Genomic DNA, 22355 nt, shown 5'->3' with positions numbered 1-22355 from the left:
GAGGGCACTCCAGGGGAACTACTTTGGGCTAGGGGTTGAATTTGGATCATGGGCAAGGGTAGCCTATGCTGGCAATTTTAAACGACCAATGCGCTGCCTCTAACAGACAGCTTGTACATGGGGGTGGGGGTGGCAAACTCAGACTTCTTGATAAGCTACTTGCCAGTTTATTTGTTCCCTTGATATTTTTAAAGTTAGTGGCCTTTTACTGCTTTTACTGTATTTCCTATTTTTCATGTTGTCAGAATATTCAGCAGCCATATGTACAGTTCCATCTTTTACATTTTGTAAGATTAGACACTAATAAAATAGAATTCAGCCGTGCATATTCACTAACAATTAACAATGGAAATTGGTACAATTGGACTGGGGCCGTCAGCAGTCACTTGACACGTTCTCATCAAAATACTGTCCTCTAATTAGACAAAATGCTCAGCTATCAGAGCTGATAGCTATTGGCAATTGTCAGTGTTGCACCACTGGCCTTATATTGGGAAAGCATTTTCAAATAAATCAAATACTTTGTATTTGAAAAGTCAGTATTTATAATGTTTTTTAAACACATATTTGAAAGTATTTGCAAATGCATGCAAATGCTCCTTAAATGTATTTTAAAATACATTTTGTAATTTAAATACTCCGTAGTTGTAAATGTATTTAAAAGTAATTAAATAAATATGTATTTGGCCCAGGTCTGATAGCAGGTCTTTGAATATAATTGTCTCGTTTGTCTAAAAACTACGTTTTGTAAATGTTTATCTGTTTAATATACACTGTTTTAAGAATGTAAAAACGTTGTACATATATTTGAAAAGATGAGTGGCGCTTGCTTTTTATTTACCATCACATTAAAGATGCTGATGATATCCTGACAAAATTCAGCTTATGATTTGCTGTAAGGATGCACCCTGCTGTCCCATGTCATGGACTCAAACTATGTAATTGTGTGGATGTATTGCTTCTTGTTTCCAAAATACTTCATTATTTATTACACAGTCATTGTTAATATTGTACAAAGCTTCAGACAACTGACCGATTTAGCTTTGTTTTTTCTTTAGTTTTAAGTTGGGTTTATGTGGTTAAGCTCACAATCCCTCTTAGACTAGCTGCTGTGTGGTATATCAGCAGATTTAACTGCCAAAGAGTGGGTGGGGACACTGTTACTGTCTGTCACTGATGAAGTATGTCATTCACACAGTCTCAGTTTGAAGGGAAACACTGCAGTGAAATCTCTTGTTGGTAATTTTCTTCCAGGTGTAGGGAGCAAGAGTCGGGGGGAGAGATCAGTACTGCTCTCCCTCTATGAATCTAGGGGAGAGATCAGTACTGCTCTCCCTCTGTGAGTTTGGGGAGAGTGCAGTACTGCTCTCCCTCTGTGAGTTTGGGGAGAGATCAGTACTGCTCTCCCTCTGTGAGTTTGAGGAGAGATCAGTACTGCTCTCCCTCTATGAATCTGGGAGAGAGAGCAGTACTGCTCTCCCTCTTTGAGTTTGGGGAGAGTGCAGTACTGCTCTCCCTCTGTGAGTTTGGGGAGCGAGCTGTACTGCTCTCCGTCTGTGAGTTTGGGGAGAGATCAGTAGTGCTCTCCCTCTGTGAGTTTGGGGGAGAGATCAGTATGGCGCTCCCTCTGTGAGTCTGGGGGAGAGAGCAATACTGCTCTCCCTCTGTGAGTTTGGAGAGAGTGCAGTACTACACTCCTCTGTGAGTTTGGGGAGAGGTCGAGTAAACATGCCTCCCTCTGTGAGTCTGGGGGAGAGAGCAATACTGCTCTCCCTCTGTGAGTTTGGAGAGAGTGCAGTACTGCTCTCCCTCTGTGAGTTTTGGGAGAGATCAGTACTGCTCTCCCTCTGTGAGTCTGGGGGAGAGATCAGTACTGCTCTCCCTCTGTGAGTCTGGGGGAGAGTGCAGTACTGCTCTCCCTCTGTGAGTTTGGGGAGAGTGCTGTACTGCTCTCCGTCTGTGAGTTTGGGGAGAGTGCTGTACTGCTCTCCGTCTGTGAGTTTGGGGAGAGTGCTGTACTGCTCTCCCTCTGCGAGTCTGGGGGAGAGAGCAGTACGGCTGTCCTTCTGTGAGTTTGGGGAGAGAGCAGTACGGCTGTCCCTCTGGGGTGAAAGTGGAGGACAGCAGAGGACAGATACCCAGTGGTGCTCTGTACTCACGGGGACCCGACGTGTGGCTCTTAGCCTTAGAGTTTCACCGGGGCTGCCGGGTCTGTTCCTTTTCAATTCGGCCAGCTCAAAAAAAATGAATTGGAAATTTGGTTCATGAATTGAAGAATGCCTGCGGTATTATATTTTTTCAACTCGTCAGTTGAAGTTCAATTGCTTTTGTGACTTGGCTGAAGTGAAAATGGGATTGACCTGTGTGTTCGCCACAGAACTGACTCCAAAGCAGGAGCCAGTGAATGAAGTGATTTAATTCAGGCGTTCTCTTAGTTAGTCCAGTCTCGTGAGTGACATCGAAAGCAGGCTTGCTTTTCTTTGGTACGTGTCGACGCCCTTTCCTAAAAAGTCGTGCTCAGTTGAGCTTTTTGCCCTCCCTTTTTGTTGCCACCCATCTCTTTTTCATTCCCTACCTCTTGCAGTCTTTAGTGTTGTCTGCACACATGAGCCATTTGGTTCTTCTTCTGTTCTTTCTACGAATAGGCGCTCAGCAGCCATTGGCGGCTGACCCCTTCTCATGTAATTATTCAAAGCCATCATTGTGTAACATGTTTTTTTCCCTCTTTTTTTGGCGCCACAAAGGGCCCGTTTGATCAGGGGGTTATGGTATGTGATTGTAAGAAATGCGACTACTTGGTGGCTGTCTTTGTTTGGCACAAAGTGGTGGCCTGACCTCATCTCTTTCAGCTCAGAGGCCGAGGCATTCAGGCAACAGCACCCCAGCGCTCCCCCAGCGCTCCCTACCCTCGCTCCCCCAGCGCTCCCTGCCCTCGCTCCCCCAGCGCTCCCCCAGCGCTCCCTGCCCTCGCTCCCCCAGCGCTCCCCGCGCTCCCCAGGCCCCCGCCCTCCCAGCGCTCCTGCCCGTCCGCTCCCCAGCGCTCCCGCGCTCCCAGCCCCAGCGCTCCCCCAGGGCTCCCTGCCCTCGCTCCCTCCGCTCCCCAGCGCTCCCCAGCGCTCCCTGCCCTCGCTCCCCCAGGCTCCTGCCTCGCTCCCCCAGCGCTCCCCCAGCGCTCCCCCAGCGCTCCCCCAGCGCTCCCTACCCTCGCTCCCCCAGCGCTCCCTGCCTCCTCCCCAGGCTCCCCAGGCTCCCCCAGCGCTCCCTGCCCTCGCTCCCCCAGCGCTCCCCCAGCGCTCCCCCAGCGCTCCCTGCCCTCGCTCCCCCAGCGCTCCCCCAGCGCTCCCTGCCCTCGCTCCCCCAGCGCTCCCCCAGGGCTCCCTGCCCTCCCTCCCCGTGCTCCCCAGCGCTCCCCAGGCTCCCGCGCTCCCCAGCGCTCCCCAGCGCTCCCTGCCCTCGCTCCCCCAGGCTCCCCAGGGCTCCCCCAGCGCTCCCCAGCGCTCCTGCCCCGCTCCCCAGCGCTCCCTGCCTCCCCGCTCCCCAGCGCTCCCCAGCCCCCAGCGTCCCCAGTGCTCTAGGGCTGTCAAAAAATATTGGAAGTTTGAAAACTATTCGAAAAATTTTTTTTTTTAAGTTGGAACCTAAATTTGAGCATTCGAATAGTAGTTTTGGATCCTGCGTTTTTGATTCCGCGTTTTGCAATTAACATAAATATACAGGCTTTAATTTCATGCGGCGAATCATGTTCATGCATGCAAAGTTAATTTCCTGTGCTAACGTTACTGGTCAGCTAACAATTTAGGCTAAATAACGTTCCCATGGCAGGCTATGTTTTCTTTCTGTTCTGAAGTTTTTGATGAAATTGGATGATGAAAGAAGTTAAACTAAACAGAGTAAGTAATTTATGTTGTTTTAGGCTACAGGTATTAGCCGTTTGAGTAGTTTTTGTGTTAAGAAATAAACAGGGATTTCTTATAAACAATCATTTCCCTATTTTTGTGATTAATAAATGCCGAGTTGTGGAAAATTACATCCATGAGAAAGTGCTATATTCATTTGCGCATTAGGCTATAGAAACTGCAGGGGGCTCATTTATAAAATGCACTTGCGTGCATACGCGAAGTGAAGACCTGACGTAGAGCCACAACCATTTCCACGGTCAAATCGATTCATGTTGAAATTTTATATCACTACTTTGACGTGATTTTCTATGTACGCGCCACACAGTTGATCTAAAATACGTTTTATAAATGAGGCCCCAGATGTAGTAACCTAGTATGAAAGTTCACCGATATCCTCTCTTCTACTGCCCGCTTGTGGAAAATAATGCGCAGGCCAGTTTGGAGGGAGCGTCACGTGCATATTGCGCCACACAATAAGCAGCTTATTTTTGTTAATTATAGGCAAATGATATTTGAATATATTCGAACGCTAACTAATTATAAAACCTAATATTCAAACTCAATTTCATGGCACTTTTGACAGCCTTACAGCGCTCCCTGCCCCCGCGCCCCCAACGCTCTCCTCATCGACCCCCTGGGTTGAACCCAGTCCGCTCGCTTTATTGCGTGAATGCTCTGTGATGGCGGGTTTAGTGTGTGGCTGCTCCGCTGTGAGGCGGGTTTAGTGTGTGGCTGCTCCGCTGTGAAGCGGGTTTAGGGTGTGGCTGCTCCTCTGTGAGGCGGGTTTAATGTGTGGCTGCTCCTCTGTGAGGCGGGTTTAGCGTGTGGCTGCTCCTCTGTGATGGCGGGTTTCGCGTGTGGCTGCTCCGCTGTGAGGCGGTTGTCGTCTTAGGCGGTTAGGTGGCTGCTCCTCTGTGAGGGCGGGCTTTAGCGTGTGTGCTGCTCCTCTGATGGCGGGTTTGGCCTGTGGGCTGCTCCCTCTGATGGCGGGTTTAGCGTGTGGCTGCTCCTCTGTGATGGCGGGTTTAGCGTGTGGCTGCTCCTCTGTGAGGCGGGTTTAGCGTGTGGCTGCTCCTCTGTGATGGCGGGTTTAGCGTGTGGCTGCTCCGCTGTGAGGCGGGTTTAGCGTGTGGCTGCTCCGCTCTGAGGGCGGGTTTAGCGTGTGGCTGCTCCGCTCTGATGGCGGGTTTAGCGTGTGGCTGCTCCGCTCTGATGGCGGGTTTAGCATGTGACTGCTCCTTTGTGATGGCGGGTTTAGCGTGTGGCTGCTCCGCTGTGATGGCGGGTTTAGTGTGTGGCTGCTCCGCTGTGATGGCGGGTTTAGCATGTGGCTGCTCCACTGTGATGGCGGGTTTAGCATGTGGCTGCTCTGTTGTGAGGCTGCTCCGCTGTGATGGTGGGTTTAGCGTGTGGCTGCTCCGTTGTGAGGCCGGTTTAGCGTGTGGCTGCTCCACTGTGAGGCGGGGTTAGCGTGTGGCTGCTCTGCTGTGATGGCGGGTTTAGCGTGTGGCTGCTCCTCTGTGAGGCGGGGTTAGCGTGTGGCTGCTCCTCTGTGATGGTGGGTTTAGCGTGTGGCTGCTCCTCTGTGATGGCGGGTTTAGCGTGTGGCTGCTCTGCTGTGAGGCGGGTTTGGCGTGTGGCTGCTCCTCTGTGAGGCGGGTTTAGCGTGTGGCTGCTCCTCTGTGAGGCGGGTTTAGCGTGTGGCTGCTCCTCTGTGAGGCGGGTTTAGCGTGTGGCTGCTCCTCTGTGATGGCGGGTTTAGCGTGTGGCTGCTCCTCTGTGATGGCGGGTTTAGCGTGTGGCTGCTCCGCTGTGAGGCGGGTTTAGCGTGTGGCTGCTCCTCTGATGGCGGGTTTAGCGTGTGGCTGCTCCTCTGTGAGGCGGGTTTAGCGTGTGGCTGCTCCGCTGTGAGGCGGGTTTAGCGTGTGGCTGCTCCTCTGTGAGGCGGGTTTAGCGTGTGACTGCTCCTCTGTGATGGCGGGTTTAGCTTGTGGCTGCTCCTCTGTGAGGCGGGTTTAGCGTGTGGCTGCTCCTCTGTGAGGCGGGTTTAGCATGTGGCTGCTCCTCTGTGATGGCGGGTTTAGCGTGTGGCTGCTCCTCTGTGAGGCGGGTTTAGCGTGTGACTGCTCCTCTGTGATGGCGGGTTTAGCTTGTGGCTGCTCCTCTGTGAGGCGGGTTTAGCGTGTGGCTGCTCCTCTGTGAGGCGGGTTTAGCGTGTGGCTGCTCCTCTGTGATGGCGGGTTTAGCGTGTGGCTGCTCCTCTGATGGCGGGTTTAGCGTGTGGCTGCTCCGCTCTGATGGCGGGTTTAGCGTGTGGCTGCTCCTCTGTGAGGCGGGTTTAGCGTGTGGCTGCTCCTCTGTGAGGCGGGTTTAGCGTGTGACTGCTCCTCCTTGATGGCGGGTGTAGCGTGTGAATGCTCCTCTGTGAGGCGGGTTTAGCGTGTGACTGCTCCTCTGTGAGGCGGGTTTAGCATGTGGCTGCTCCTCTGTGATGGCGGGTTTAGCGTGTGGCTGCTCCTCTGATGGCGGGTTTAGCGTGTGGCTGCTCCGCTCTGATGGCGGGTTTAGCATGTGGCTGCTCCTCTGTGATGGGGGGTTTAGCGTGTGGCTGCTCCTCTGTGATGGGGGGTTTAGCGTGTGGCTGCTCCACTGTGATGGCGGGTTTAGCGTGTGGCTGCTCCATTGTGAGGCTGCTCCGCTGTGATGGTGTGTTTAGCTTGTGGCTGCTCCGTTGTGAGGCGGGTTTAGCTTGTGGCTGCTCCTCTGTGAGGCGGGTTTAGCGCGTGACTGCTCCTCTGTGAGGCGGGTTTAGCGTGTGGCTGCTCCTCTGTGAGGCGGGTTTAGCGTGTGGCTGCTCCTCTGTGAGGCGGGTTTAGCGTGTGACTGCTCCTCTGTGAGGCGGGTTTAGCGCGTGACTGCTCCTCTGTGAGGCGGGTTTAGCGTGTGGCTGCTCCGCTGTGAGGAGGGTCTGCAGGTGTTTGGGTCGTGAAGGCTAGATCCTGCCCGAAGAAAGGTGCGGTGCTGCTGCACTCCTCCTCCGCTCACGTCGCATTCGCTCTCTCTCTTTCTTTATCTGCACTCATACGAGCGACACCTTTCTCAGCCGAGCTGCTCGCCGTGTGGTCAGGTTAGCTGTCCTCTGTGAGTCTGCTCATTTATTGGTGAAATTAAAGTGATTACAGTATTGCACATGTTAATAGATGGCAGGTCTCTCTGTTCTCTGATGGACTTGAAAATTCCTGCATCGCCATTTTGAGGGGGAAAGTTTGGCGTCCGACGAAGCACTGAAAAAAATGTTCTCCAAATTAAAATGGTGATAAAGGGATGCATTCCTATCATTTGCATAAGAAGGTTTATCTCAGAGGTGCAAATAGTTACACATGTAGAGCTGTCTTTACTTCTTCTGAGGTTTTTAGCCCTTGTAAATGTTTTTGAAGACAGCCCTGGCTATACAATGGCACAAGACGCGTCCTTTTGTGTGCGTGTCAACTTCAAAGAACATATCATTTCTGTTGTTGTTTAACGGGCTAAATTGGTATGCCTAGTGCAGGCACCAAGTGGCACTTCACCATTGTGTTTTCTGCGTATCTGCAGGAACACCTCCAGTAGACGCTGTTGTCCTTTCAAGATTGTTTATAAGAGACATTTTTGCGCTTTCTTAATGTTATTTTGGCTCACCTAATTCAACATTATTGGTCTTTTTCTGATGCATGGTGTCATGTTATGTAACATTCTGGGTAACTACAAATTAGCATAAGACTCCCTTCTGTCTCTGTATTGCACATATACATCTTTGATCAGCTGAGCAAGACTGAATAATTAAAATATGCTTCTTCTTTTTTTTAGCTTTCCGTTGAAAGTTATGCGCTCTTGGTGTCCATGTCCGCAGTGTTGGGACTTTGGGGGGGAATCATTTATGGTCAGCTTTCCAGCTGAACTGAGAGGGCTGAAAGGAAATGCAAGGGGGGATAAAGGAGGGGGGGGGGTTCTTCCCCTTTGATCTTTTAGGGGAGTGAGCGGGTGGACTGGGAGCTGGCAAACTCATTTAGGCAGTGATTGTTCAGATCATTCTGACAATCAGCCTTAGAAATGCTTGGACAAACAAAAGTTTACTGCTCCAATTGGAAAAGTCAACAGGTCCCCGTGAGTCCCGTATATAAACAATTAAACTGTCCGTTCTCAGCCCCTCTTTGATCAGTGTTTGCGTTTCAATTATTCCTTTCAGTTTGGGTGCCGCCTTACCTTTCTAAAGCCCTCGCAAGCATCATGCACACTTTTTCTTTATTTCATTTAAAGATTTTTAAAGCTTTTGTGGCTTTTTTAAAACTTGGCAATATTTGAGAATGATTTTAAAAAAGAAAAGAAACTATTGAATATGTAATGTTATAAAAAAGTAAAACAAAAAAAAACTGCGTCTTCTGAAGTTGAGTGGCAAGTGAACCTGATTTGTCATTAACTAGAACCATGTAAGAACATGCCATTTCTGTCTTATTTGTGTTAACGTTTGCTAATTGTTTGCTTTAGCAGATCCCCGAGCTTATGTGATGTGGATAGCAATGTCAGATTTAGTTAAGTCTCACAGCATCCCGGTTAGCTGCCCTCCAGCTGAGAGGATTGCGGCCTTTTCTCCCCCTGCAACACTCGTTTTCTTTGGGGCCGTGTGTGGATCTGCTCGGGTCTTGCCTTGTAAAACGGAAGCCCTGCATTGTGCCGGACGGTTGATTGAGCTACTTGCTCACATTTGGTAGCTACAGTGCCAAGCAATAATGGACATGTGATGCTTTTAAAGTTTATTTCACACACATGATTAATATTGTTGATAATAAATCTGATGGGGACAAGATTTTCCGCTGAAAAAATTTGCTTATCTGAATGTTCACACGCATGCACACACACACCTACATACACACACACCTGTACACACATGCACAGACACACAAACACACACCTACTTACACATACGCACACACATGCACACACACAGCATATGACCACCGAGGAATTAGCTATAAGCCGTGAAGCCTGTTTCAAAAGTTATGATGGATTATTTTGCTTCTCAATTAGTACTGGACCAAATGTCAAAAAGGTTTTATTTTTATTTTTGCATCTCCAAGTCTGAACGAAATGTATGTTTTACTAAAATGTCCGAATTCTGATATAGACCTGTATAGTAACGTGTAAAATGGTAATATGATGTAACCAGCTATAACAACAGCAGACCTGCAGAATCACATATACTGAATTGTTTCATAGACACTACCCCTCTAGTGTAATTAAAGGTCTGATGTGGCATCCCATTGAATCAATCCAAGTTTGAATTTATATGTCTTGTCTGAGGAACTTAAGATCTTCGCTTTCCTGTGGATCCAGGGTTTAACCTCCTGCCGCCCAAATAGTCCGTGGCTTCAGCAGGGGGTCCTGTACAACCCTAAATGGCACCCTACCCAAATTGAGAAGGTAGCTGTGTTTGTTTATCGGAGGTTCAGGCAGAGGCTCAGTAAAATGGATGAAAGTGATGAGGGCTCGGCCCCTTTGCTGGAATTGCTCTGCATTTGCATGGCTGCCCCAAAGGTGTGATTTTTCCCACAGCCGACTCGGCCCCCCCTGATCGCACTGCCTCTCCCCCCCCCCAGATCGCTCTGCTCGCCCCCCCGATTGCTCAGCTCGCCCCCCCAGATCACTCTGCTTACCCCACCCAGATCGCTCTGCTCGCCCCCCCCGATTGCTCAGCTCGCCCCGCCCCCCCCCAGATCACTCTGCTTGCCCCCCTCAATCTCTCTGCTTGCCCCCCCAGATCGCTCTGCTTACCCCCCCCAGATCACTCTGCTTGCCCCCCCCCGCTCGCTCCACCCCCTGCCCCCCCCGATCACTCCACTCCACCCCCGGCCCCCCGATGACTCCACTGCGCTCGACCCCCCCCCCCCCGATCACTCGGCCCTGCTCCCCCCGATCGTTCCTCCCCCCCCACTCCGCCCCGCTCAGAAGTTCTGTGCAGACCATGTCCACTTATTTTGTCAATGACAGAGCTGACAAAGTGGAGAAAAAGTACCCTTACTGTCGGTCTTCACCTCTCAGAGTGTTAAGGAAATTCTTTTTTATTTAACATTTTATAAAGAATGGTAAGTTATTTTATAAAACCCCCCCTCCCAAAATAAAAATTAAAAATATGACAGTACAACATCGGAAACGCAAAATAAAAGATTGAGCATGAGTAATAGGGGAAACATTGATTTGTTTAAATCTTCTGAATTGATTTGGGAAAAGCTTTTATGGACCAAGAGAGTGAATGAAGAATTCCTTATGAACTGCTCAACCTATTGATGTAATACGGAGAAATAGTAATATTGGAAGAAACTGGAGGGGGTTGAAATGGGACAAATACTTTGTTTAGCCTTTTTTCCTTTTCAGTGGTGACACTCGAGTTTTGTTTTTTACAATGCAAACGCAACATTTCCCATTTACAGAGGTGGGTAACCCGGCTTCAAAGAGTAAAAAGACTGACCATGCATTTGCTCCAGCACCATGCACTAAACCAGCTGATCACAATAATTAGTTCTCCCATCATGCTGAAGAGTTATGCTAATTAGAATCAGCTGGTTTAGTGCATGGTGGTGGAGCAAATACATGGTCAGTCTTTTTACTCTTTGAAGCCGGGTTACCCACCTCTGCCCATTTATTTCGTTGTCAGCTGAACCAAAGATTTTCCGTAAACAGCAGAAGCATAAGATCAGCAGAGGATCCAAGATGGCTCTACGCGCTGTGAATGAAAAAGCCAGGCAGGCCCCGATGGCATGGTGCATTACTGCACGAGAGAGGCAAGGAAGGGGTTAAACCTCCCTCAGATTTAATGAATCAGATAATGTAAAAGATAGCTGCCAAATCGTGGAAACGATCAGTGCCAGGTTGCTGCACAGAAATGCCACCACAAACTCCTGCTGGGCTGCCATCTTTTCACAGAAACTGACCCTGGGGCTGGGCAGCCATCTTTCCCCATAGACTGACCCTGGGGCTGGGCAGCCATCTTTCCCCATAGACTGACCCTGGGGCTGGGCAGCCATCTTTCCCCATAGACTGACCCTGGGGCTGGGCAGCCATCTTTCCCCATAGACTGACCCTGGGGCTGGGCAGCCATCTTTCCCCATAGACTGACCCTGGGGCTGGGCAGCCATCTTTCCCCATAGACTGACCCTGGGGCTGGGCAGCCATCTTTCCCCCATAGCTGACCCTGGGGCTGGGCAGCCATCTTTCCCCATAGACTGACCCTGGGGCTGGGCAGCCATCTTTCCCCATAGACTGACCCTGGGGCTGGGCAGCCATCTTTCCCCATAGACTGACCCTGGGGCTGGGCAGCCATCTTTCCCCATAGACTGACCCTGGGGCTGGGCAGCCATCTTTCCCCATAGACTGACCCTGGGGCTGGGCTGCCATCTTTCCCCATAGACTGACCCTGGGGCTGGGCAGCCATCTTTCCCCACAGGCTGACCCTGGGGCTGGGCAGCCATCTTTCCCCATAGACTGACCCTGGGGCTGGGCAGCCATCTTTCCCCATAGACTGACCCTGGGGCTGGGCTGCCATCTTTCCCCATAGACTGACCCTGGGGCTGGGCGTTCCATCTTTCCCCATAGGCTGACCCTGGGGCTGGGCGTTCCATCTTTCCCCATAGGCTGACCCTGGGGCTGGGAAGCCATCTTTCCCCATAGGCTGACCCTGGGGCTGGGAAGCCATCTTTCCCCACAGGCTGACCCTGGGGCTGGGAAGCCATCTTTCCCCATAAGCTGACCCTGGGGCTGGGCAGCCATCTTTCCCCACAGGCTGACCCTGGGGCTGGGAAGCCATCTTTCCCCATAGACTGACCCTGGGGCTGGGTGGCCATCTTTCCCCATAGGCTAACCCTGGGTGGACTACCAGCACATCACGAGACTGCCCACATGGTCGACAGTAAAAAATAAATAAAAAAGTATAGCAATCTTTATGAAGTGTTTGCTATGACAGATCAAACGAATCCAAAACGCAAAATGATATGACATTTCATAATGGTGCTCTCGTTCTATTCTCATTTGATAATAACAAATGATTCTATTACGATCAGCGTGTTCTAGCAGCTGTAATAATGAGTGCTATGCCACAGCCCCAGAGAGTACTGAGCATGTGCAAACTGCTGTGTGTGTACAGGCAAGGATGCTGAAGGAGTATTACTATATTACATTTATATAATATTATATTATATTATATTATAGCCTATCATTAAAATGTGACCGGGCAATATTAGTTAATCCATTTGAAAGTGAGACTGTCATTTATTTTGACTATAATTATATTTAATATTAAGTTCAGGCATCATTCATTTATGCAGTTGTAAATATCACTGATAAAATTAGTCTTGGATGACTTTCACAGGAGTACAATGACATTGTCACACCTGAGATTCAAGCTTGCAATGTTCGAGATACGGACTGAGAAACATGCCTACTGTGCTGTTTTACTGTATAATGTGTCTTGTGAAAACGCTTCATGATTTGCACGAATCTGAATGTAGATGGCACCAGTCCTAGTCATGACCCCGGTCTCGCCCCCTAGAGCCCCTGGTGACCTGGATCAGTTCGCTTTGCCCTGGCCTCCACAGTCCATCCAGAACCTGTCCACAAACACATTACCCTCCCTGGAACAACAAAGCCTTTCCAATCAGATTAAGCTACAGGGTGTTAAAGGTCCGAGATTAAAGAAAAACACCTGCCTGCGTTTGCACACCAAGGACCGCTGAGAAGCAGTGGCAGCATTTTTAGCTGAAGAATAAACCAAACATGGCTGCCCTCCCCTAGGAGGAGTCCCTCTGGGACCCTGGCCGGTCCTTATGCGGCTGTTGACGCACCCCCCAGTATTTCTCGAACTGTCCACGTGACCGAATTTGAGTCGGAGAGGAAGAACACACCCTGATCCTTGCAAGGTATCAGTGCTCTGTCATTCTGTCCAGCAGATGCCATCAACTTTTCTCTTCGGCTGAACAATCACTCAGAACAGTCTGTCAGTCATGCTGCCTTTGACTAAACCTTACTCCCTAACTATGAAACTGATCAAACCAACTGAAATCCTTGCTTGTTGCAGTTAAGGGCAAATGTTGACTGATTCCCAGTCAGTGGCTCCCGGTGTAGAGCCTTTAGAAGCGTCTCCGGTATCAGAGCCCCCTCCCTCTCCACCCCTCCAGGATTAGTGGCTGCTCCTCCCCCTGTCCCTGCACTGACGGTCCACCATCAACAGCCTTCGATTGATTGACTGCTTCAAGAATTCACTCCACTGCTAAAACTTTATGAAGTTACTTACATAGTCCTTACTTTCTGTAACTGTACTTTCCCATTTGTACAGGACCTAGGACCCTGTAGAGTTACATTTAGTATGTTTTCATATGACCCTCTCATAGCAATGCTGGGTAATTTCTGAAGTGAGGGATCTTTGAAAAACTTTCAAGAAAAGCTGACATTCATAATATAAATTTGTGCACCTCAATTAAACCGAGTCAAATGCTGTAATTTCCTTTGGAATATGTTTTGTGTTATTGAATGCATGTTTTCTTGTCTTTTGTCTTCTGTAAGATGTTTTTGTCATTAAAATGTATTAATGTATAATGTTAAGTATATTTTTTTTACTTAAATTTAATTTCACGACTGTCAATTCACCATATTGCCTATTCACTTCTGAGCAGCTTTGAAGCATGTTAGACAAAAAAAAAAACATTTAAAAATATTGGGAACCTTTAAAGTTCCTGGGGAATATATTGGTACATTGCTGGAATTCAGTATAAAAAATAAATAAGTAAAAGTGAAGTATAAAACCAGTTATTCCTACATTTCATTATTTCCTCCAGAATTGGAAGAATTTATGAACAAAATAATTCATATCCACAGTGCATTTATCCATACACATTGGAAACCAAATGTGTTAGTATGTTGAAAAAAGGCTCTGCCACATGACGAGGCCCATTCAATTGCAAATAAACCAGTAAAGCAAATCTCGGTCTCCTAATGTAAATTTATTACACATTTTTAAATAAATATCTCCATCATTAAAATTATTTTACATATCCTCGAATAAAAATATATTTATATATGTATAAAAAACAAACAAAAAGTAACAAAAACCAAGGGCTTCCTATTGGTTAAAGAATGCATTTACACCTCAAATTTACAGTTAAATCAACAGCAGGAAACCGGTGGTTATCAAAAAAGTAGCTGCCATAATAACATGTATTTAAAGCTGTGTTTGTGTGTTCGCTTCAACAATCTCATCTGTTGAGAAGACTTAACCAGAAACCATGGAGGCTGCACTGTTAGCTTCCTGTTGCTATGGCAAAGGTGCCCTTTGCGAATCTGAAACAGATTTACACAGCGCTGTCTGTCTTCAGTGCGATCTCGAAGGCTCATTCAGTCTCCTTGAGCAGCATGTGAGGTGTGGCAAATACTCTATCAGCAAACAAAACAGAGACTACAAAGTCTACGCACCACTGCACGTCAGCTCTCACGTCTGATGCTAGCATGTGCATCTCTTTCTAAAACATTTTATACAAGTCATCACTTAGAGCCTTGAGTACAAAAATAGATTTCTTTTTTTTTTTTTTTTGAAAGTTTTGCTTTCTGAAAAAATTATAAACAACTAAATATTAGGTATATTATTGTTCAGTACAAAACAAGTCTGTGAGGAGTCGGGCGTTAGCGATGTAAGGAGTCTTTGAGGAGTCGGTCGGGTGTTAGTGTCTGCTCCGGCGTTAGCATTAGCGTCTGCTCCGGCTGCCAGATGTAAGGAGTCTGTGAGGAGTCCCAGCGTTAGCGTTAGCGTCTGCTCCGGCTGCCAGATGTAAGGAGTCTGTGAGGAGTCCGGCGTTAGCGTTAGCGTCTGCTCCGGCTGCCAGATGTAAGGAGTCTGTGAGGAGTCGGACGTTAGCGTTAGCGTCTGCTCCGGCGCGAGTAGAGTCTGTGAGGCTCCGGCGTTAGCGTTAGCGCGTCGGCGTTAGCGTAGCGTCTGCTCCGGCGTTAGCGTTAGTGTCTGCTCCGGCGTTAGCGTTAGCGTCTGCCGTTGGCGGTTGCTCCCGCCGAGGCTCAGTGCTCCCCGGAGTAGCGGGTGCGTTTAGTCCTCCGGTTGAAGGGGTAGTTGATGAAGTCGAAGGGCCGGTGCTCGGCGGCGTGCTGGCCGCGGGGCAGCCGCTTCATGAAGTGCACCTCGCGCTGGTGCTGCCGCGTCTTGGAGCCCTTCCGGGGCCTTCCGCGGCGCGTGAAGGCCATGTACCAGCCCTCGTACCGCGCGTTCTGCAGCGCCGTGTAGTTGTTCTCCAGCACGATCTCCGTGAAGATGCAGTCCTTCCCCTGTCCGTTTCTCTGCGGGGGGGCGGGGGGATAAGCGTTAGTCTGGAGACAGGGCTGGCAAAATACACTCCTGGGGGGCCAGCGTGGGTGTGTGGGTTTTTACTTCCACAATCATCCTCTAGAACAACGGGCTAATTAGCTCTAGGCCCGTGTCAATGCACTACATCACAGTAAACATTTTATACAGGGATGCAAGGGCAGTTATCAGCTGTGGTTCATGGGCTCGTCAGTAAACAAAGCTAAAATCACAAATCTCATAAATGTGCTAATTAAATCATTAATAGCAAGTGAAATCCAGATACACGTGTGAGCTTCCTTGCCCAGTCCTGATCTATGAGGCACCGTTAAAATGCATTGATGGAAAATATCACATTCAACAGGAGAAACCCTGCAAACTGGCAGGCGTGGTTTAGCATAAGAAACGTTGCCTGTAAGCGTGGAGCATGTGCTAAACACATTATGTTCAGAGATCAAGAACGAGGGAAATGCCTGCATTTTTCCCTTCAGCAAACACAAGATGCAAATCCATCCTCACAAATAAATCTTCCCTTCCAGCCAGGAGCTGTGCTGGGTCAACAATCTCGGAAGTAATGAAAAATAAAAATTTTTGATGCCCGCATTTCTTTACCTGCGCTTATGTAACGCAACAATGTACGTACTGAAGAAACTGCAAAATGCATGGAATCTCTCAGAACCCTGGACTGGCTGCCCGTGTAAAAAGCAGAAGGCTGTTGGAAGATACAATTTCCAGGGGGACAGGGCTTGAGTATCAGCGTATTCTCCACAAAGGCATGAGCTCAGTCTGCAAATATTTCTGCAATTCGCATTGTGCAGTCACCAGCCCGTCTTCACTGGGCAATACTGGCTACAGCGACAGAAACACGTCTGTGTCGAATCCGGAAGCTTCCGTGTTTTTCTTTGCGACGGTTTGCGGCCAGAGTGAGCTTTCCGTTGAGAAATACCCATCTCTCTGGCGCGGTGCTTTGACACAGCGGACGTCATTACACACAAGGGGGGCGCGATTTGGACCCTGCGGGTTCAGGAGGGCGGCCATTTTGGCAGGAGGGGAGGGGACGGGCGGCGGTCCGGCCGCGCCGCCCAGAAAAGACCGCGAGCTCTCCCGCTCCGCCGGCCGCCAAGCGGAGCCGAGCCGCGGGCGCGAACGCGTCCCAGGCGCTTAGCAACAAACCGCGCCGTTAGAAACGACAGCAAAGCGAATGTGCGCCTGAAGCGGGAGCAGGCCGAGCAGGCTGTTCTGGGCAGCCGAAATGTCAGATAGGATAAGATCAGGGTCCCAGGCAGATGGCGCACCTGGCGGGGTGCAGGGAGGAGGGGGCGGGGCCAGCTTGCCCGCCTATTACCACCGCACGCCCACAACGGTGAGCTCAACCCCTGAACGACAGAACCCCCCACCACTAGGCACCCAGCCTCACACACACAGCACCTAACCCCCCCCCACTAAGCTGCCCAGCCTCACCACACCAGCACCCTAACCCCCCCCCCCCCACTAAGGCTGCCCAGCCTCACACCCCAGCACCCTAACCCCCCCCCAGCCTCATCACACCACCAGCACCCTAACCCCCCCCCCCCCACACACTAAGGCTGCCCAGCCTCACACACACCAGCACCCTAACCCCCCCCCCCACACTAAGGCTGCCCAGCCTCACACACACCAGCACCCTAACCCCCCCCCACACACTAGCGCCCAGCCTCACACACACCAGCACCCTAACCCCCCCCCCAGCCCACTACACACCAGCACCCTAACCCCCCCCCCACACACCAAGGCTGCCCAGCCTCACACACACCAGCACCCTAACCCCCCCCCCCCAACCTAAAACATGCGAGGCGTGGAAACACAGCTTACTGAGACGGCTAACCTGGATCCACACACGTATCGCTGTAATGAGGTATTAACGTAGCGCTTGACGTCATTTTGGATTACTGCGCTCTTTGGAAATGTCCTCTCGGGTTCAGCTCAGTCGAATGCAAACCCCGTATGAAGCCAAGCAAGGAAGGTGGTCCGTGGGCATTTAAGACTTTCATTTATTTTAGCTCTTCCCCCTTATGTTATAACTGCACTTTCCGAAATTAAGCAGAAAATGAAACACTACAACTACTACAACTAGTAGTAACTAATAATAATAATAATTAATAATAAGAAATCCCATTGAAGTGCTCACATTTCACTACTGTTTAGTTGCTTTACATAGTATTTCTTGCTGTCTGAACCATCCACATGTCCAGTGTTTGTTTCCCACACCATTTTCAATGAAAACTCAAGAAACTCCACACAGCTGCACTCATTATTTAAAAACAAATCAATGTTTACCTTGCCGATCAGTTTCCCTCTCTTGTTCATGCAGATGTAGTATCCGGTCTCTGCGCCTTTAATTCGGACGCGGCTCCCAAACGTGTCCGTTTCCACTATGAGTTTGGCTGGGGAGAAACGGAAACAGCATTTTAAACAACTGTGATAAATCAGCATGCCTGGCGATTGTCATTTCCACAGGAAACTGTACATGCTTAATTTATTTAACAGTCAATTCTGACTTAATATTCTGCAAAAATTCACACACTCACAAAAAAAAGTGGGGGCTATTCTTCAGGTTTAGTGCAACGTTAATTTATTAAAATGTGCATCTCATGCAATCTTTAAAAACAATGAAGACAGCACCCCAAAAGGCCTATCAAACATTTCTGAATTCTGTATTCAACTCACACACAAAGAGGACATCGGAGATCAGATAGATGTAAAACGGACATAGTTGTTTGTTTTCAAAATGTATAATTTCAGTGAATTAAAAAAAACCTGAATGAACATTCCTCCATTCTCCTCCTCTTCCTATGGTGACATCACGGCCAACAAATAAAACGCCCTTGTTGGGAGAGGTTTATGAGGAATTACTCAATTACACTCCAGATGAGGCCAAAACCATCCAAATATCCTATCAGTTTTCACTTAACTTCACTCTTGGCGAAGACCAGTTTGAAAACGCATCCAAGCATTACGTGCATTTGAAGCCTCGAGCAGCCTTCAGGACGACACAGTACATTATCGAATTAAAACGCCATCGCTTTCTGATGTTGCTTTTAGGGTTCTGGCAGAAAAGAGTCCTGCCGGCGGGATTCCGCCCCTCACGCGCAGCGCTTGGGGAAGAGTGACGGCTCCGACAGACGGGGGGCTCGGATGACTCGCTGGTGAGGAGCCCGGCCGCAAACGCTGAGTGACAGCTGAGTCGCGGCCTGTGTCTCTGGCCTGCTGTCAGCGCGAGTCCCTCAGGTGGCGCGAACGCAACGGAACCGCCGCAGACCGCGGGTCCCGGCCTGGCGCGTGCGAACTTCAACCGCGGTACTACTAAGTATAATTATTATATTTTTAAAAATAACAGAATTGTCATGAAGCTGTGTGGCGGAGATGGTGGTGACATCCACATCCTTCTCTGGACGTATCCTGGTCTTTCAGGCCATCAGAAGGATTCGGATAAAACATATCTTGATCACAGCGGTCGTTTAGGTTACACGAAATGTCCGCAGCCAAGACATTGTTCCTTTCACTATTGCATTTAAACTGATGTCATAAATATTACTTTAAAAGTGAAACGCTATTTATTGAGAAAAGCAATGCCAGCGAACACGGCAAAGATGCTGAAAAGCTGTGAAGGTCAATCGTATTGGTTTATCCTAACGATCACTCATAGAAAACTCCTAGCTCGTGAGTAGCTACTTCCAAATCCAGTATTAAAATAAATGCATTGCCATTAAGCCATTTTCTAAGTTTGTAAATTGGCTTGGATTTACTGAAAAAAATTATTCTGTTGATTAAGTGACAAAATAACACGAAATAAGAAAAGGTGTACCTAAAATGTGGGACTACTGGTTAGACATAGACATTTTTGTCCTCGCGCTGGTCAGAGGAGGAGGGAAAGTTATTCAGGAAATGTTCAGGAGGTTGAAGTATAAGATGAGTTCTAATGATTCTTCCAGACACGCGGGCCTCTCTGGGGAATCGCATTCAGAACAATCTAGAATCCATTTTGCATTTTTTGCACTCGGCAGTCTCTTCTCAACTTTACCAGCTGACGACCCGCCCTCCCCCTCTAACCCGCATACACGCGCGCATAGACACACACCGCATACAAGCGTGGTATAGGCCTACTGTGGGTGTAACTGTATTCCCGCTAATATGGACTCATCATTCACCAGACTTTTTCGCTGTTTGACTACTTCGAAAGTAATTGACACTTTTTATAATTCATTAAAAAAACAAGTAATTATTTTCATGTTGTTGGCATGTAACGACTATCACCACTGATCAATTAAGGCCTTGATAATAATCTATTTTTATTTACCAGACGCATAGGCCCGACGACGACAGGAAATAAAGACGAACTGAAAAAATTATAATAACTCTAAAGCTAACATTATGCATTAGTTTACTATAATTCATAAATATTTAACACATCAGTAGTTACTTAAGAAATAGAAAAATAAGTTGATAATCAGAAGTTTATTGAATATCTTAGGCTCTCAAAAATCACAACCCCAAAAGCACTTTTATTGTACAGTAGGCCTACACTTAACTGCGCCCCCCCCCCCCCCCAAAAAAGGAAAAAATCAGGAAAATACACTAATCTTACCGTGCACATCTCCGTCGTCGGCCATGGCATTGATTTTCTTGTTTCCAAGAACTTGCACGTGCTTGCCGCTCGTTCTGCTGTAAAGCTGGTAGGTTCGAATTAACCTGCGGCTCACCCGGTCCGTGACTCTACTCTGCTCGCTCACATGCTGTGTAAAATTAGGCGGGGACTGAATGGTTACCTGTCAGAAATTAAATATGACACAATCAATAAATGCAATAATCGATTCATTATTTCTTGGTCGCTAATACAATAAACACAAAATACAACGGCGCGTGAACAAATCCAATAGTACACAGAATTGAACGACTTTAAAATTGAATGAAAAAGCCCGTCTTTGCTTTAAATTGATCAATTTTATAGGATGAGTGCAAAACATATTTCGATTCGTTCTTTAGACGGTTTTTTTTTTTTGCAATAAGAATGCAACTGCAGTTAATACAACACCACTTTAATATCGACGATAATAATAATAAAAATACTCGGCTACATATTTTCTAAGAATAGGCAAAAAAGTGCGGAATTTAAGCGAGTGGTAGTCCATGCAGTATTGAAAGAGTGTTAGTTGTTTTAAGAGGGCAATCACTGCATCTAAAATAAATACAATTTTGCAACATAGTTGAATTTCCCATCGTGGAGGCCTTCTTTGAAACAGCTTAGGGATGAATCACTGAAAACTTGGTCTTCAGTTGAATTCCCCCATCGTATTCTTCACAGACTCGTCTACGGCACACTTCTCTCTGGTTCTGCCCTAGCATCTTCGGCACGGGGCAATATGTTCAAAATATACCTGCCAGTTTCTGACGAGCGCTGCATATGGCGGAGCGCTGTCCTTACTCAGCGTGATGTCCGTCGGGTAACGATGCTATACCCAAACTGAATGATTTATCACCTCTCCCATTCTCCCGGTTGTATATACTTTAATGATTCTTTTTCGGGTTTCAGTCATAGGCCATAACCATATTCTAAGTCATTTTCGATTTAGCCAGTTAATAATCTGTGACGGATGCAAGGTAAACGGGTCTGTGCTGCTATTTGTTGGTGCTGTCCAACCATCACTTAATTGCGTATATAACAAATTGTGTATTGTTTTGTTGAAACGTTATTAAAAATGCATTCGTATATAGACATACTGCTATTAGTAGCCTGTGCCATTTTTATGAGAAAATTAGTTTCAATTTAATCGCTGGAAAGCATTTTAGAGCAAGGAAAATGACATACCTGAGCATAGTAGCAAAAAGCAAAGAAGTGGAGGAACCTGAAAAAGAAAACGGAATTCGGTTATTATTAAAAATTTTAAACAAAAAATGTAAAGGTCTACTTAAATATAACAAGGTTGAAGTTTCTGGGAAATGCACTTACAGATAGCTCAGTCTTGATGGAATCAGCCTCATTTTGATAGTGGTAAATGTCCTTCTGTCAGTTTGAGTAACCCTTTGCAGCTTTAGGCTACTGTACCAATGCAGGGAATTCTTTCAAAATCAGTTGTGGGAACGAGAGGTGTTCAACTCATTTGATTCATCGTCCCTTCTTACATCAGAAAAAAATCTTTTAAATCCCAAATGAGAAGTCAGAATTTAAATAGAAAGACGGAAACGCTGATGCGCCCATATATTTAAAGAATGCTATCAGCACAGGCAAAATAAGTCCGTCGTGTGACGAGGATCACTCGATGTTATAAGTCCTCTCGACCAACCGGGCGAATCGTGTGATGACATAAAAATACAACTATTCTTCTTGAGAGCAAGTGTCAGTTCGGCGTCCCTCAATAATCGGCTACTTTTAAATAAAATACATTGAAGCGGACCCAGGACAATAACGATGCGCACATTTTAAACCTAGACTATTGTATTTTTGTTAAATAAAATGAGACGTCGGCAAAGAAACAGAAATACTCCCGCGTCCACAGTGATAGTTGTAGACAGATTACTGTAAATACATCTATATTAATGCACGTATTTGATTGCCAGAATATATGGTTCCCACGAGAGAAGCATCCTTTGAAGCTGACTTCTGGGCTCCTAATGATAAATTAGTCTGGACTCAGTGGATCCCCTTAAAGTCGGTCAGAAGGCGTAGAGTTCTGCATCGCGTGCGGTAATAGCCATGGGGTGATGTTGCTTCGGTGAGCTGTGGCGCGAGACTGACTTCTTTCCCCTGTCCGCCCTCTACTCGCATTGCCCGTCTCCAATGCCAACCCCCTGTTCACGTTTGTACCCCTGGTTAAAATGGTAGGATGTTCCTCAAGGAACAAGCCCCTTTTTCTTCAGAACAAAAGACACCCCCCCTGCCCATTTGATATATACCTCCACCTGGGGAAAAAGTAAACACTAGCGGGAAAACAGGAGGGGCTAACCCGAAACGCAATGACGCTTCTTTATAAAACGAAGTAAGAAGAGGCTGTACGCTATGTGTGATCACACGGTAAAAGCTAATGCACAGAAATGACTACATCTGTCCTAAG

General features: G+C 47.8%; 1 protein-coding gene across 1 annotated transcript; it reads right to left on the bottom strand.

Annotated features, from left to right (window-relative positions):
• Positions 1 to 13905: 13905 nt before the first annotated feature.
• Positions 13906 to 22123, bottom strand: fgf8a (fibroblast growth factor 8a). Its single transcript, XM_064317720.1, has 6 exons — positions 21254 to 22123; positions 21113 to 21149; positions 19892 to 20072; positions 17584 to 17690; positions 14903 to 15263; positions 13906 to 14833 (listed from the first exon to the last, which is right to left on the bottom strand). Exons 1-5 carry the CDS (start codon positions 21283 to 21285, stop codon positions 14988 to 14990), a joined length of 633 nt encoding a protein of 210 aa, XP_064173790.1. The 5' UTR covers positions 21286 to 22123; the 3' UTR covers positions 13906 to 14833; positions 14903 to 14987.
• Between the last annotated feature and the right edge of the window lie 232 nt (positions 22124 to 22355).

Source organism: Anguilla rostrata, chromosome 18, assembly GCF_018555375.3.
Source record: "Anguilla rostrata isolate EN2019 chromosome 18, ASM1855537v3, whole genome shotgun sequence".
NCBI lineage: Eukaryota > Metazoa > Chordata > Actinopteri > Anguilliformes > Anguillidae > Anguilla > Anguilla rostrata.
This window is presented reverse-complemented; position numbering and strand designations above follow the sequence as displayed.

Bases quoted from the DNA above. Each gene is read 5' to 3' on its own strand.
- fgf8a (XM_064317720.1), bottom strand. From the start codon at position 21,285: ATGAGGCTGATTCCATCAAGACTGAGCTATCT. The intron at 20,073-21,112 runs GTATGTCATTTT...AATTTCTGACAG, and splicing joins CTTTTTGCTACTATGCTCAG to GTAACCATTCAGTCCCCGCC. The intron at 17,691-19,891 runs GTAAGATTAGTG...GTTTCTCCCCAG, and splicing joins CGACGACGGAGATGTGCACG to CCAAACTCATAGTGGAAACG.